The 15,757-nt window shown below is 48.1% G+C and overlaps 6 protein-coding genes across 6 annotated transcripts; 1 reads left to right on the top strand and 5 right to left on the bottom strand.

The window, feature by feature from the left end:
* Positions 1–117: 117 nt before the first annotated feature.
* On the top strand, positions 118–663 carry N7483_009505 (uncharacterized protein; the record flags this gene model as incomplete). Its single annotated transcript, XM_057092932.1, has 1 exon — positions 118–663. The coding sequence occupies one exon, from the start codon at positions 118–120 to the stop codon at positions 661–663; it is 546 nt and encodes a 181-aa protein (XP_056944106.1).
* A 255-nt stretch (positions 664–918) lies between these two features.
* N7483_009504 (uncharacterized protein) lies at positions 919–1,194 on the bottom strand (the record flags this gene model as incomplete). The annotated part of the gene is made up of 1 exon (XM_057092931.1): positions 919–1,194. One exon carries the CDS (start codon positions 1,192–1,194, stop codon positions 919–921), a length of 276 nt encoding a protein of 91 aa, XP_056944105.1.
* A 694-nt stretch (positions 1,195–1,888) lies between these two features.
* On the bottom strand, positions 1,889–5,500 carry N7483_009503 (uncharacterized protein; the record flags this gene model as incomplete). The annotated part of the gene is made up of 4 exons (XM_057092930.1): positions 1,889–2,865; positions 2,928–4,321; positions 4,359–5,209; positions 5,267–5,500. The coding sequence occupies 4 exons, from the start codon at positions 5,498–5,500 to the stop codon at positions 1,889–1,891; spliced, it is 3,456 nt and encodes a 1,151-aa protein (XP_056944104.1).
* A 63-nt stretch (positions 5,501–5,563) lies between these two features.
* Positions 5,564–5,983, bottom strand: N7483_009502 (uncharacterized protein; the record flags this gene model as incomplete). Its single annotated transcript, XM_057092929.1, has 1 exon — positions 5,564–5,983. One exon carries the CDS (start codon positions 5,981–5,983, stop codon positions 5,564–5,566), a length of 420 nt encoding a protein of 139 aa, XP_056944103.1.
* A 3,251-nt stretch (positions 5,984–9,234) lies between these two features.
* N7483_009501 (arabinan endo-1-5-alpha-L-arabinosidase C) lies at positions 9,235–10,436 on the bottom strand (the record flags this gene model as incomplete). The annotated part of the gene is made up of 4 exons (XM_057092928.1): positions 9,235–9,391; positions 9,452–9,537; positions 9,652–10,122; positions 10,179–10,436. The coding sequence occupies 4 exons, from the start codon at positions 10,434–10,436 to the stop codon at positions 9,235–9,237; spliced, it is 972 nt and encodes a 323-aa protein (XP_056944102.1).
* A 2,530-nt stretch (positions 10,437–12,966) lies between these two features.
* N7483_009500 (SMP-30/gluconolactonase/LRE family protein) lies at positions 12,967–14,127 on the bottom strand (the record flags this gene model as incomplete). Its single annotated transcript, XM_057092927.1, has 3 exons — positions 12,967–13,273; positions 13,407–13,899; positions 14,052–14,127. The coding sequence occupies 3 exons, from the start codon at positions 14,125–14,127 to the stop codon at positions 12,967–12,969; spliced, it is 876 nt and encodes a 291-aa protein (XP_056944101.1).
* Between the last annotated feature and the right edge of the window lie 1,630 nt (positions 14,128–15,757).

Here is a 15,757-nt window from a genome sequence, read left to right as displayed (position 1 = left end):
CCCGATCGTTTTTATCCGAACATTGAATCTCGATTCCATCACATCATCATTACCATTGAGATCAATTAAACCACGGACTAGGACTTCACTGTCACTATTCCGAGTCAACCGGGGCTGATGTCTTTCCTCCGTCGTGTCATCCCCGCGCGAGTCGCAAACAATGGCTCTCAACAACGCGACCACCACGCCAACGAGCGTACTTTCCTCTCATGGACGCGTGCAGGTCTCGGATTCGCCGCTATGGCCCTTGCACTAGATCGTCTTGACGCGATTGATAAAGTTTTATGCTCGAAATTTGGTCTAGGGCCCCTTGGACCCTCTATTCAAGATCAGAACTTGAACCAAATTCAGATTCAGAATCAGAACCAAAGCCAGGATAATGCGGATCGTGATTCTTCCACTCTGGCGAACGCTATACCCTCTGTACAGACTCTGCCGGGTCCTTTGGCACATGCTTTTCCGGCTTCTAGACTTTGTCAAGTCTTGGGTGTTTGGTGCTTGGGATATGGATTCTTTCGGTACTGGTCTATGAGACGATATCTTCTTGTAGGACAGTTTGTGCCTGCATTTTGGGGACCGGTGTTTATGACTTGTGGTAGCTTTGGGGCGTTTATGGCTTTGGGATTACAGGTTGATCGGAAGGCTTTCCTGGTGAATATTTGAGATCTTCTACTTCATTATGGCTGTGCTTTTTGATTCTTTTTCTTTGTGTTTGGCAACTTTGGACTCGGACTCGGATTCGGATTGTATGATTATGGGTGCGATATAAACTCGATAGATAGACCTTTAGATATAGATTTCATCAATAGAATAGATTATAAATGACACAATTTGCACATGTGATTAAAGATACAGGTAAACCATCAAACATTCAAATCAATCAGCCGCCTGGGCGTCTGCCATTGAAGTGCGATACCCTCACCAAGATGACTTCCACTGCCCAGCATCCTCCACCCCCTTCCCAACTCTCTTCGCTCCATCCTCAACTCCACTTCCTACATTGCTTAGCCCATCACCAAGGGGCTTACCCGCGCTCCCTGTAGCGCTGGTAATAGTATCGCCGACACCACGCGTCGCAGCACCAGTAACGCCACCAACGGTACGGCTGACTCCTCCGACGAGGTTTCCAACGGTGGAAGTTGCAAATTTGGCAGCACCTGTGACACCGCTGTCTTGAGAGTTACCAATAGGCATTGTGTTTGTGTTGATAGATAGATTGGATGGATGAGATCGATAGAGGTATGGCTCAGACTTGGGAAGTATGGTCTTGTGGTAGGTATTTTGTTTGATAAGTAGTGCAATTTGATATGCAACTTTAGTTTATGGATGGAATGAGGATTAGAGTCCTCTTTAATAGATCTATTACTTGTTGATCCGATGCGTAATAGTAAGACAATGAGAGAGTGATACCTGATAATATCGCCTATGATGTCATTGATTACATGCGTGATGATGTGCGAGTGGCGATGGCTGTCAAAGAAGAATACCACTGGCTATAAATGCACAAATGAGGAGAGCTTATATGAGCCACATGCAGTGGCGTATTCTTTAATCTATCTTAATTTATTTGTGGGGATCAAAGCGGCATTGAAGCCTGGAACCCCTGGCAGCACTAGGGGTATGTAAGACACTGGAATTTACAGAGAAAAATTGAACAGCACATGAGTAATATGAGAAGAGAATCATTCTTTTAAAATAAAATGAAATAAACTTTAAGATCATGCCAAATGTGAAAAGAAGTAAAAGCAAATAGAAACAAGAATGCCCTGCTCTCTCATAGGAGAGAATGGTAGTATATATGCTTAGTGCAATATGTTCTTTCCGCCACCTTCGCCTTTAAAAAAGAAAGAAATGAAAAAAAAAAACTGCAAGAAATTCAAGAAGATGATTAACGGGTCTGGCCGTTGAGACCGTTCTGCACAGCCTCCAAGATCATGTCCTTGGCTTCCTCCAGACCAGCCGAGTTGCCACGGATCTCAATAGCCTCACCGCGCGCTTGGTCCTTAGGAACGTTGATGCGGCAGCCTGTCTTCTTACGGATAGCATTGATCTGGCTACCACCCTGACCAACAACAAAGCGGTAGGTCTTGGGGTCGGGAAGAATCAGGTATCCAGTAGCAGACTGCTGCGAGGCAGAAGCAATGGCCTTCTCAATCGCAGCGCGAGCCTTAGCAACGTTCTCGGGGGAACCGCTCAGAACCCAAGGGAAGGGGGTGAAATCGGCATCAGCATCGGTGCTGCTGTCAACAACGTTCCAAGAGTGGACATCAGTGGCCTGGTTGGGCTCGTCGGTGATCAGGGGAAGGGCATTGCCGTTGGTAGCACTGCGGGTCGCCTCAGGAGCGCGGGCACTAGGCACAGACTTGCCGGCGTGGTCAACGGTGACCTTGTGGTCATTGCGCAGTCGGCGGAAGAAAGCACCATTGTCAGAGATGGCGTGGTGCAAGTGGGTAGGGACAAAGGCAGTCTCGGCGTGCTGCTCCTTCAGCATAGCCTGAACATGTTCCTTAGCCTCAGCGACAGCACCGCTAGGACCCCGCAGCTTGACATCGGTACGACCGGAACCCTGCTTGGGGATGTCCAGAGTGACGTTGAACTTGGACTCAATACCGCGACGAGTGTCACCACCACGACCAATCAGAAGACGGTGCTGGGCAGTGGGAACGTCGAGAGTCTCAGTGACCTGATCTTGGCGCTCCTTGACAAACTCCTCGATGGCGGCAATAATGCTGTCAACAATCTTTCCATTGCCCTCAAGGCGAATGGTGGACTCTGTGCTGTCAGGCTTGGGGAATCGAACCATGCGGGCAGCGCTGCCGTCGTTGGGACCACCGGCATCAACAATGATCTTGCGAATGTTGGCACCTATGTAAATTATTAGCAAATTGAATACTAGAATGAAAAAAACCGATAGGGAAAGTACGTACCACCACCACCAATAAGAGCCTTGTGGTACTTCTTGTCAACCTCGATGGACTTGGTGACAGTAGCATCAAACTCAGTGGCGCGTTGCTGCAAGAACTTCTTGGCCTCAGCCACTTGCTGCTTAGTACCCTTGACACGGATCTGGACACGACCAGAAGCATCCGGCGCGTCGTTAGCGCCGGGGACATCAATCTGAGCACCAGTGTCCGCACGGAGCTTGTCCATCTCACGACCACGCTGGCCAATCAAGGAGGCGACCTGGCTCTGGGCGACAGAAATGGTAGCGCTGAACGAGTGGTCAACAACCCACTGCAGCAGACTGAGAATCTCATCGCGAGCGGAGTCAGCGCCCTTGCTGGGACCCTTGACGAGAACCTCATCGGCAGCCTGTTGAGGACGGTTACGAGTGGCACCGGCATCGCTGGCAGTCTCAGTAACGGACTGGTCGTCGGCAGGGACGGCGGCCGCACGAGGGAACTGAACGCGGACATTGTAGCGGTCCTGAAGACGGTTCACTTGGTTACCACGTTGTCCGATCAGCTCACGGTGGTACTGCGCAGGGATCTTGAGAACATGGGTAGTCTCATCCTCCCACTTCTTGCCCATGCTGAGGATACGCATGCGAGTAGCATCAGCCTTGGCCTTGGGACCCTTGACCTCAACCTTGCCGTTCTCAACCTTGATGTCAACATCAAACTCCTCACGCAGCTTGTTGATGTTCTCACCGCGCTTGCCAATCAGGAAATTGGCAAACTTCTGGGGGAAATCAAAGGTGTTGGTATAGCCACGCTCCAAGTCATCCTGCTCCTGCTCAACCACAAAGGCGTCCAGCTTGGCGGCAAGCTCGGTAACCAAGTTAGAGGGACCACGCAGCGCGATCTCGCACTTGGCACCCTTAGGCTCACCAAAGATGGCACGCACGGGGATACTGTCCTCACCCTTGCTATCCTGCTCACGGATAACGAACTTGCGTGCCTTCTCCTGGTACTTGGCAGGAATGGAAGCCTGCTGGGCAACGATATCATTCTGGTCGCCCAGAGTGCTCAACAGGAACTCCTGGGCCGCTTGCAGGGTCTTCTCAAACTCAGCAAGCTCTGCGGGGGAGGGTCGTTGACGGGGAACTTCAAAGTTCGAGGCAGTAGCATTGGGACCCTCGTAGACAAGCACAACTTCTGGGCTGTTGATGTCCTCAGGCACGAGCATGTGAACACCGTAGTCACCTTGCAGCTTGCTTGCGCTGCGAGTACGAAGGTAAGAGTGGAAGTAAGGGTCAACTGGGACATGGCAGAGACGAGAGGGAGGGTAGGCCTGAACAAGGTTCATGATGTCGGAGCGAGCGCGGATAGTGTTCTTGCCATCACGGGAGTAGACCTCCCAGGAGACAGGACTCTCAAAGCTGGGGGGGCAAAGCGATGCGAGCATCGTATGCTGACTCAAGCTGCTTAATGATCTCGCGGCGCTGGAGGTAACGGGTCAGAGCACGGGCGTGAACGTGAGGACCAGCAGGAGCAGTGGGGTGTTGGCGAGACAGGTCAATGCTGGCCATCTGCATGCTAGTAGCAAGGTCCATCGCATGGTTGATACCAGCCTCAATCTGATCCGCAGGACCGGTGATGGTGAGGAACTCGCTGTCATCTGTGGAAGGAGGCAGAACAATGGCACAGCCAGTCTGAGCAACAAACTGATGCAAAGCATCAGCCTCATTGCCAAGAATGAATTGGTGCTGTCCACGGTTAATTGCCAATTGGCGGAGAGTCAGCTTTCGCTGCAAGTCAGCAGCCAATCGCTCAATCTCGGCACGCGCTTCTTGGGCAGCAGCGCGCTCTCCTGAAATGATGATATGCTTGTCTGCAACGGGAACAAACTGAACCTGACCGGGGTGAGCCTCTTGAGGAGGAGGCTGAGAAGTCCAAGTGTCGTAGCGAGGGACGTTGATCTGGGCCTTGGTGCGTTCCTCAATTTCACGCAGCGCCGCATCGTGAGCACCGGCAATGAATGGGAAGAACTCAGGTGGGATTGTCTTCAACCGCAGGTTCATGCTTGAGCCGCGCTCCTTCACAATAGCCTCAATCTCTCGGCGGGCCATCTCGGCGGCCACCGCATTACCCTCAATCAGAACATCAATGGTGTCACAGTCATCATCATCGGCGGGGGCAGCGTTGTCGTCGGCGCGGGGAACCTGAACGCGAGCACCAGTGCGGGTCTGGATATCCTGAACAACCGCACCTTGGCGGCCAATGATATGGGCTCGGGCGGATGTTGGGATCGGAACGCGGACGGATTGCTAAAGAAATCAGAATATTAGACAAGTCACACGTGAATGGGAAAACGATAGGCATACCTTGGATCCAACCTGCAGTGCGACCTCCTTCAAAGCCTGACGAACGGATTCCACAGATCCCTTACCCTCAAAGATGATTGAACCGCCGGGGCCACCGCGCATATCCACAGTAGCTTTAGATCCGCGCGAAATGTCACGGAGGATATCCCGGAGAGGCTTCTTCAGCTGTCCGCGGGGAAGCATCTGCGAGGGGGCAAGGCGAAGCTGCTCCATGTGCTTGCCAGGGAGGGACATGATTCGGGGGGATTTCTATTCACAAAACATACACCATTAAAGACATGTCAATGCAATCTCGGATTAGAATGTTAACTTACCCATTGACTTCGCGGGTTGACCATGGGCAACAGCCGCAGCTGCGGAGGGCTTCTTTGCACCCCACGTGGCTGCAGCAGGTGCAGCAGGCTTGGGACCACTTCCCAGAGCTGGGAAGAGCTCATCTGACTGAACGTCAAACGCGGGGGCCTTCTTCACCACAGGCTTAGAAACGGGGGGTGGGGTGGTCGACTCCGCCGGTGTGGTGGATTCAGACACCGCAGTAAGGACAGGAGCCAGAGGTTGATCGTTCACGATAGAAGATGGGGCGATGTGCTTGAGATCCTCCTCATCAACGGTTTCCTCAACGGTGGCGTGATGGTTCTCAGCATGCTGTTCCTCCAACATGGCGGCAAGAGACTTAGAGGCACCACCATTGATGGTGGTAGACGCTTCAGCAGCCATCATGGATATTCGCAATTGAGAGAAGTATGGGAGAAGAAAGGAGGAGAAATGGCGAGAGGACCGAGAAAATGTAACCTGCAATCAAAACTAGACCGAATCAGTATTGCGACGAGGCGTCACGAGGCCGTCAAAAACATGGAGGGATTTGAGACGATTATGAGTGAACGATGGATTGCGAAGGGGAAAAACCAAAGGATTGAACTCACAAGTGACGGATACTCTTTTGAATTGAGGTCTCAAACCCGTTACAATGCCCAGTAGATTCGGCAGTGGGCAAATTCCCCGGAGAATGGACCGGAAGGGGATAAGAAGATGATGATCTGGACCAAGCACCCAGAAAAGAAAAAACCAATGTACAGAATGCCCGAAGGCTGTACCCCCAAAAGAAAAAGAAGAGTGGGTGGGGGAGAAGAAAAGGAGGAGTGGGTTGGAGAGGAGGAAAGGTGATGATGGTTCGAGAACCCCGGAAGTACACAAAGTGACAGAAAAGGCCAGCTCGAGGCTCCGGGGAAGTTTTCTCCGAATCCGAGTCCACCAACGGTATCAACCAGATGTCAACACAGTGAATGGATATGACAATTGAATGAGTGAGAAAGTGAGATAGAAAATTTTCAGTTTGGTGCTTCATCAATTACTAGTAATACCACATATCCATCTGAATTTGGTGTTCATGTTGGTGCTACTGCTTATGCCTTGTCCAGGGGGTGCTTATCTGTATGCTGTATCCTCAGACCTCGAGCATCACTCGTTCACCTCTCAGTCCCATGCTCCAATGGCCATGAATCCAGTCATACTTGAAGATGGCATTGTGAACCATGACTCATTAGTCATGATTGTCTTGGGATGGACACTTGGTCGCCATATGAGCGCCAGAGATAGCTATTTGACGAACAGGTCCAAGGTGATGAACAAGCATTTATAAGGTAATTCGCAAGCCAAATACTCCACGGAGTGAGGAGTACACATGGGCCGATCCGAGCCTTTATTAAGGAGCGCACGAGCAAGTCTTTTGTTGTCCATTGTCCATGCGCCAATTCCAGAAGCCTATAAAGATTGTCGATCAACGGTAAAACGCCACACCCCCGATTCAGTGTATATGAGGCCCTAAGCCCCTGACCAAAGATGACTTATAGGAGTATAGAATATCTACTCCGTAGAAAACAAAATTGACTCAGCATATCTGAAAATCGTTACTATTCTGATATGTGATTATTAAAGTCTACCTATGGTACGGTACATGCGCATTGCTTCTACCCCATATTGAGTATTGGTTGTCAATAAACCTTGAGATTCGGTACCAACTCTTACTAGGTGGGGCTGTGTGTCTGAGCTCAATAGAGAAAAGTAACTTTTCTTTTCTTTTTCTTCTTTAATCCAATATTGAAGCTTAACCGGGCTTGATCTCAATAGTCTGTCGCGAATTCGAACATGTCAAAATCCAAGAAGTACGGAGTAGTATACGAACTATGGACACCGTAATAACGGGTCTTACTCGGAGTACTCCGTAATAACTCGGTAGGCTGTGCATAATTGAGATCATCTTGAGATGCTCTATATTCGTACATTCCAAGTTACACGGCAGACGCTCGAGCCCATACCAAGTTCTTGGAGTGAACATCCCACCAAGACTGAATTTGTCAACCACAAATGTGATCTAAACTTGAAGATACTGGAATATCATTCGCTCTGAAGAATACGCTAGTGCATGAGAAGACCTTTTCATCACTCAAAATGTTCTTAGACCCTTCGCTTCTTTAAGTTCTTTAAGCTCAATAGTATTACTTGCTTGTTATGACTGTCCAGCTGTATAATATTCTTGTACGGAGTACAGAAAAGTTCCTATACGGAGTCGATTCACTTTATTGACTCGGATATGAGACTTGGTACCCGCTGAATTCGTTAGCCTGAGAATTATCTTGAAGATTTTCATTTATCAGACAGATTCGATAATTCTGAGCCCAACAACTCTCACAATCCAAAAAATGTGTCGTCGTGTTTATGATGGCTGCCTACTCCTCAAATAGTAATGGAGATAGTCAATACGAACGAACTCCATTCTGATATCCAAATGTTCCAAAAGTCCCGCAAACACGAAATGCATGTCAGCCCTCACACAGAATTAGGCATCTGCAAAGATTTGAAGCGATTATTTTGTATCGTGACTCCGTACTCCGTACAGAGTTATGGAAATTCACCTGCGGCGTATAAGGTTAATTTTGATGAGATACAGTTGACTGTAGATCATCCGAGTTAAAAATCCAAAGAATCAATAATTGTACTTCTCCAATCAAGCTTCTTCCAGTCTATACTCTTAGTCTTCTGACCATAAGTGCATCGGTATTGAACTCTCACTCTTCATTTTCGACTGGGTATTTCAGGCCCGCCCATCTAGATGTCCCGGGTACTTCACATCACACCATTTTACGCGTTGGCAGGATAACCCCTGTGACGTTCATATAAGCTCCGCTGAAAAAGCGGCCTTTTCATGTCGAACGGGTCTCTTCTATTGAAGATCAGGTACGCGAATATTATTGCAAGGATGATGGATCAGCGAGCATTACGAATGCGCTGAGTATTGCTTTTTGTCGGGTTATCTACCCCTGACGGTGATGATGATCAGGATCTACAGAATAGTCTACTCGTCAGCTGCCACTGATAGAAGTGGGTGAATGACAACTGACGCAACATTCAAAGAGCTGCACCCTGTATTATAGACGCAGTGTGGATGGAAAATCACCTCATTCGTAGTCCCCAGTCTTTATGGGACGATCACGCGGGCAATGTTGAATATGGTATAGATTTAACTTAATTAAACTACCCCACATAAAAAGACAATGAGTACGTAGAATGACGTGATTAACGAAGTTTTTGTATTGACTAGACTGATTCCTTATTTAACAGGATCAGAAACGGGTGACTGTGCAAGCAGTAAATGCGAGGCATTCATGCTGACGATTAAAATTAAAGTCAATCAGGTTCTGTCCGACACAAATTGCCATGATCGCAAATTTGAATGATCACACATGGGTATCCAGTATAAAACGAGTGCGCAACTCAAACAAAGTATGACCCAACTCGACAGAAAAGAAATAGAAAATCACAACTAGCCGACCCCACCAGGCAAGCCGAGAGCCGACCCATACAAAAAAAAGATCAATATGTATAGAAATATACTTCAGCAGGATACTATATCTCCGCTGTGGTGGTAGTATTGTGTAAATGACGTGATATATGCGGGTGTGGGGAAAGGCCTAAGTAGCCTTGACGACAGGCCAGCCAGTCTCCCAGCTCAGCTCGTTCCATCCGTATCGATATCCTGCGTTACCGTCACCACCAGCCTCTTTCTCAGAGTAAAGATAGAAGTGGTAAAAAAGTACGGGACCGAGATCGCTGTCTTGGATGATACCCCTGTGATTTTATTGGTTAGAAATTACGCCTTGTGGAGTGCAGATTCGATCAATAACTCACTCTCCACCAGGTCCATAAACTTGGTTGTGACTAGCCAATACCATTGTACCTCCCGAGTTCGTACAGGCGGTGCCGTCTTGATCCACCTGCAGATCATAGACCCCGTTAGTTATGACGCGTTTTTGAAAGGTACCCAAAGCACCTTATTTGCGGATGATCAAGTAAACAAGGCAAATGGCAAACAAAGGGTAAACACCTACGAAGTCACCGGTTCCGGTGCTGGAACGACACACACGAATACTGTACTCTAGTCCTTGAGCAGGGTAGGTAGCGGTGTATGAACCTGCAATGCCAGAGCTGAAGAAAAGATAGTAGTAATCGTTGTATTCGAAAAGGAAAGATCCTTCCGAACGGTGGTTAAGGGAAGCGTTGTATGCAATCTGGTATGGGGTGTTGGATCCGACCTCCAGAGCACTCTCAAGCTTGACTTGGAAAATATCCTGCCAGTAAGAACCAAACTGAAGGTATTGTGTGCCGCCGATGTTGATCCAGTTGGGATCAATACGATTGTAATCGGTATTGGCGGGAAGTCCAATGATGCCGTGGTCAGTCCAAGAGCCAGGCTCCATAGTTGTGGAGGTAGCTACGCCGATCTCAGAGTTCTGGGTTCCAAGCTCAGAAAGCACATAGTACATGTAGTACTTGCCATCTGAGTAGTGAACATCCGGAGCCTACGAAAGTATTAGCTATCTCTTACAAGATCTAAGTCAGTTTGGTTTATACATACCCAAATATCAGTACTGTTCACTCCAGTAAGAGAGATCTTGGATCCATCAGGTAGAGCTGCTCCAACATTGGTCCAAGGTCCCTTGAGGGACGACGAAGTCATCGTATTGACTCCAGTACCTGTGGAGAATCGGAAGTATGTGCCATCCGACTCACGCTGAATCATAGAAGGATCGTGTGTCCAGCAATCGCCTGTGCATGGCCCCCGAGCAGGGTAAGCCGCAGCCAACGCTACGAAGAATGAGAAAAGGCCAAGCATGATGTCGGATGGAACAAGCTGGGATGTCGACAAGGGGAGAAGGTTGGTCGAGAATGAGATGCGAGGAAAGTGAAAAGAGCGGCGATACTTCCCGTATTTATATTGAAATATTCCGTGTATTCGAATTGGGGGCCCGCTGATGGAGGGTCATGCAGATGTCGTCTTTCAGAGTGGATTTCTCGCCTTGATGGAAGGTCTTGGGACCAGTGGAGTCCAATCACAACTTTCTTCACACTGCATCATGGTCCTATGAATGTAAGGCACATGTCAGTAGTAGGCCCGGCCCCGACGTGGCTCAACGCCACAATAGGGATAGCATTAAACGAGAAGAGGGGAGTATGTGCCCAGAATTCGAGTACAGTGGATCATGGACCGTCTGGGTAATTTGCAAACAGACCCGCTTTGAGAGATCAGAAATGTAGTTACTTGGCTATCCCTTATGTGATGTCTCGCATCTGTATGGAGTAATGCACGAAGCCTGGATTACAACTCGATCCCCACAGGCCCACAGGGAGAAAGGGATCCACATCTGTCCGACTGAATTAGAAAAACAAATATGATTATTTTTGGATTTTTCGATTTATCCTATAGACTCTTTTTTTGGTCAACAGGGGCGTAGTCGTGCATGAATCGCAATCTGGCAGTGCAGGCGCATGGACCCATTGACCCCTGCGGGAATCGGGGGCCTGGCGTGGGAAGGCAAGGGGATCACCCGGCTTTGTTAGACTATTGATTTGCGGGTTTTTCCCCCATGTCTGTTTCCTTCTTTTCTTGTTATCATGGTGGACCATCTATGAAGCCTGCATATTGGGTCAATTTGTTGCTATGCCAGTAGAATAATCAAGAAATCACGCAACCCGTCAGCCGGATGGACCCTCGGATGATTTTTAGTTCAGATGTTTGGTGATGGCGCTGTACAAGAGTCCGGGGAGGCTAATGATCGACATCCCATGTGGGACCCGGTATTCTCATATCACCAATAACCTTCATGGAAGAGGCTCACCAGATTCCTGAAAGCTCCCGTCTTTTTGCCAAGGCGCAGATGTTCTCCCCGGATCTACTGGTGGTAGATCGGCTACAGTGGAGACCTGAGAGAATTGTAGTGAGCGAAAAATGAACTAGCTTGCGAATGTTGCAAGGCACAAAGATCAAAGGGGAAGAGGGACGACAATAATGACTGTAATTTGGACCCAGAGCAGGGAGTAAATCGGAGGATCATGATGTTAGCACTGAGCAGGGGAGTGGAACAGCCTTGGAGTGGACCCTTTGCTTCCTTGGGAAGCGAAAGCCGAGGCCCGACCCAATACATAGCTCGTACTTAGTGGCAGGCCTTACAACTCGTTAATCGCTCTTAGAGGCTAAGAATACTCCGTAAAGCCCCTAAGCAGCCAAGCTGCACAGAGTGCGAGCCTACACCGACTCATATCCAGGAGCCTAAAAATACGACCTTAAACCTAGAGTCTTCGGTATTCGTCGGTATTGAGCCCCGCCATCTTGGCTCTCGTCATGAAGCGTGGGGTCGGGCTCTACTGGATCACCATAGACCCCTCATGACAACAATCAGAACCCTGCAGTCAGGTGTCGAGGTACCGATATGACATGGTTTTCTGATGCAATGACGAAAGAGCGTAGAACACATGGCACACCTCTCTTGGAAGCGGGATCGACTTTATCCAAAGGTGCATGAAGGTTGCTCAAATCTGGGGGTTATTTTAACCTAGTTTATGCTAGGGCTGACATGAAGTCGCTGCTCCTACCATTCAAGGTTCGCTTCTCAAGTGACCCTTGACCATGACAACGCTCAAAGGTCCGACCGGTTCGAAATATGACACCTCTGTACTCCGTGAACATCCATGCCAATAATGTAAATCGTATAGAGAATTCCTGCCCGATCGGATCTGTCTGAATCGGGCGATGTGGCCGTCGGGATAATTCCGAGTACATGGTGGCTGGCAGTTTTAGGCGGACATTTTTTTGAGGTGGATTTGAAATCATGCAGCTGTACATGTGGACGCCCCCTTTCGTGTCAAATGCATAGAAACTGCATGTATTCCCACGTTGCGGGCTCTGTGTAAGCTGGAACATGCAGTTGGATTTGGTGGCTGAGATGTGATGAGATGTAATGCGGAAGCGGCGCTCTCTTGAAGCTTGGCTTTGCGATAAACCAATAGACCGACTTTTCTTATGCATTTTTGTCTTATCACCTCGGGATTATATCTCTACAGTGGACGGCCCCGGCCACTATTCCAGGTGTCTAGATTGTAGTATAGGGCAGAATATACCGATTGGAGAGATAAAGCGACGAGGCATCATTAAACACGTAGCTCGGAATCAGACTAGTATCGGTGGATATATTACTATGTACTATTAACAGTTTGTGATTCATCCAGATGTCGTATCCACGTATCGCTTGTCCAAATGTACATTTTGACCTGTTCAGTTCTCAAGGGCTTTGTTTTCTTGTGGCGTTTTCCTGCATTAGCGATGGCTCGTGTTGTCACTGATATCGTATTGCTTTATTTCGCCCCGCTTAGTTCTTCCAAAGTATGCTCCGGAGAGTGCTGTTCAGCTGGGCGCGATAGATCTTGTTCTCGTTAAGAATATACATATGTCCATTCTTGCCGAACGAGAAGTTCGATGTTCCGCTCTTGATCAAGATTTTGCCCAGCAAAACGCCACCAGAAGACCAGACGTTGACACCATCACCGCAACCAGCATACACGTCACCATACTGGTCAACCTTTAGTCCATCAGGAATACCATCGCTAGGCATAGCGAAAACACGACGGTTGGTCAGGAACGGTTGGCCACTGATAGTTGATAAGTCAAATGCATAGCTACAAAAATAGATTAGATTAGCTTCCAAGTCTCCTGCATGGAAAAAACTCCGTCTTTTCGCCCCAACATGATGGCAGCACGCCTAATGCGTTCAACGACTCGGAGTTTAGAACACTGGCAGGCGCCACTTACATAGTTGCAGGCTTCAACACATCCTTCGACCCATCGCCGTTTGTCTCCGCAGTGTCGGTAATATATACCGTCTTCTCATCAGGAGAAAAGGAGATTCCATTAGGCCGACCAAATCCATCCGCAACCACACGCACTGCCTTAGTATCAGGATCGTAGCGATAAACCTGATTCGGTAGCTTCGGCTTTGGTCGAATACCCTGACGCCATCCATAAATGGGATCGGTAAACCAGAACGAGCCATCACTGGCAACGGTCACATCGTTGAGTGAGTTGAATTGGCGACCGTAGAAACCACCAACAATGAACTCAGCCTTATTAGGCTCTTCTACGGACATCTGCCAAAGACCACCGGTTGTGTTCATGGTTCCCTGGCCGGTCCAGAGAATACCACCATTGTGATTCACGCCGCCGTTGGGGAGCGGGATGGTCGCGTTGACGATTTCAGCTGTCACGGGTGTGCGGTCACGTTGACCTTGGAGATTTTGATGGTCGACTGGTTGGTTATGGGGTCGGTGAAGATGTTGCTGGACATGAATAGCTGGTCCGTTGTGGGGACGTAGACGCTTGCCTCGTGGGCGAAGGGGAAGTCATCGTTCTCTAGGATCACCTCGAGCTACGGGGCAGATCCGAGGATGTTGTAGAAACTATTGTCGTGCACGCTGAAAGCAGACGAAATTGAGGTGTTGGCCGGGAAGGCGGCAGATGAGAAAGTGGTAGTCATTTTGTCGAGCAGCTCTTTCAATAGCACTCGTGTGCTGTGTATACTGATCAAGGTACTCCGTACACGTAGTTTCGTCAGGGGTAGCCCTGCAAGTTTGTTGAATTATTTTGTCTCAATTGAGCCAAGCTTTTGTTTCTTTTTTGGACGAGTCAAATGATGTCAGGAAATTCACTTCATTTAGGTGAACAAACCAGATCGTGGTGGAGTTCTATAATTCCCTGGCGCTGAGCCCAAAATCGATTAGATCGGCAGCCGATCCGAGATCCAGACCTGAAGATTTCCCGAGGTTTTGCCTTGAAGATTGGATTTTCGCTTGGTTCAAATGTTTGTTCTGAATTTTAAGGTTGCAGGGGTTTTAAATGAAGTTTGGAGGAGACAGAGAGATGTGTGACAGGAATTTCTTGTATGGTGTGACTTAAGATGATGCCCTTTTTGCGGGGTATCACTCAACCCTGGAAGTGTAGAGACCTCGGGATGTGCAAAGTACGGAGTATGTCCTATGGGTTAACCCACCCATTCCATAGCAACCCATGGGTTAGGGGGGTTAACCCATCCCAGTATGGATAACGGGTTGGGTGGGTTCTGCACATGTCTACTTAAGTGAGAAACGGCACTGCAGCGGACTTTAGCCTTGATTCGGTATAGATTCACATTCAACATGATACATAATCGGAGAAGCTCCGAATTTGTACTCGTTCAAATTCTGAAGAGTCCAGAGGCACAAGCGAATACAGTGAGTCGATCAACAGGTACGAAGTACAGCCCTGTAGATTTGGATACTAAGAACATTCTTTACATCGCTGGAATGTAGATCTTCAATCACTTCGAGATGAACTATAAACGTACCAACCCGGGAGCTATCACTCAATCATTTCAATTGAATACATTCCATTCCTCACCTGGGCATTTTTATTGACTGTAACGTGCAACTGTCGACAGTTTTGTCCAAGACCGCAACTTGTGTTTTGCACCAGAGAAGTCACCTGTTCAAGCAACAAGTTGCAACTTCAAGTTGTGCCAGTAGTAACATGCATGTGTAGAAGTAGGACCAAGACCTGTTTGTGATCATATTACATATACAGCGTTGTATCTTGATTCTGGCTGTTCAAATCGGCAAGCCTGGACCATAATCGAAACATTTATGGACAAATTTCATAACCTTTCATCCAATGGGCAGCTCAGCTGAAGCCCATTGGATAAATCAGATGGAACGACATTTGAATTACTCAATTAGAATTCTATTTTCAACTTTATGCTACTATACTCCATATATAGTACTAGGTACTAAGTGTATATGCAGAGCAGATAAATTATACAACTTGAATGAAAACTAGTACTAGTAAAAAAATGCATAAAGTAACATTTCGAATGTCAAAAACTTGATGCCAGTATATGAGACAAGTACACAATTATGTAGGTAGACATATTGCACTCAAGTACTTTGCCTGAACCAGAATCGCATGAATCGATCGGCCGTACAGGTAGATCAAAACTATCGGTGTCAACACATCCTTACTGGATTTTGTTCGGCCTGATAATGATTGCAAATGAAGAGTGCCTAGTGCGACAGTAGCTTGAAGCACATGTAATGCAACATGTTGGGAGAATATTTTGAAAAGTGAGGGTCGTC

The sequence above is a fragment of the Penicillium malachiteum genome (assembly GCF_028827825.1).
Source record: "Penicillium malachiteum strain IBT 17515 chromosome Unknown utg000004l:1.0-4883003.0:1.0-4884900.0, whole genome shotgun sequence".
Taxonomy (NCBI): Eukaryota; Fungi; Ascomycota; class Eurotiomycetes; order Eurotiales; family Aspergillaceae; genus Penicillium; species Penicillium malachiteum.
The sequence above is the reverse complement of the archived record's forward strand: the minus strand, read 5'-3'. Positions and strand labels throughout refer to the sequence as shown.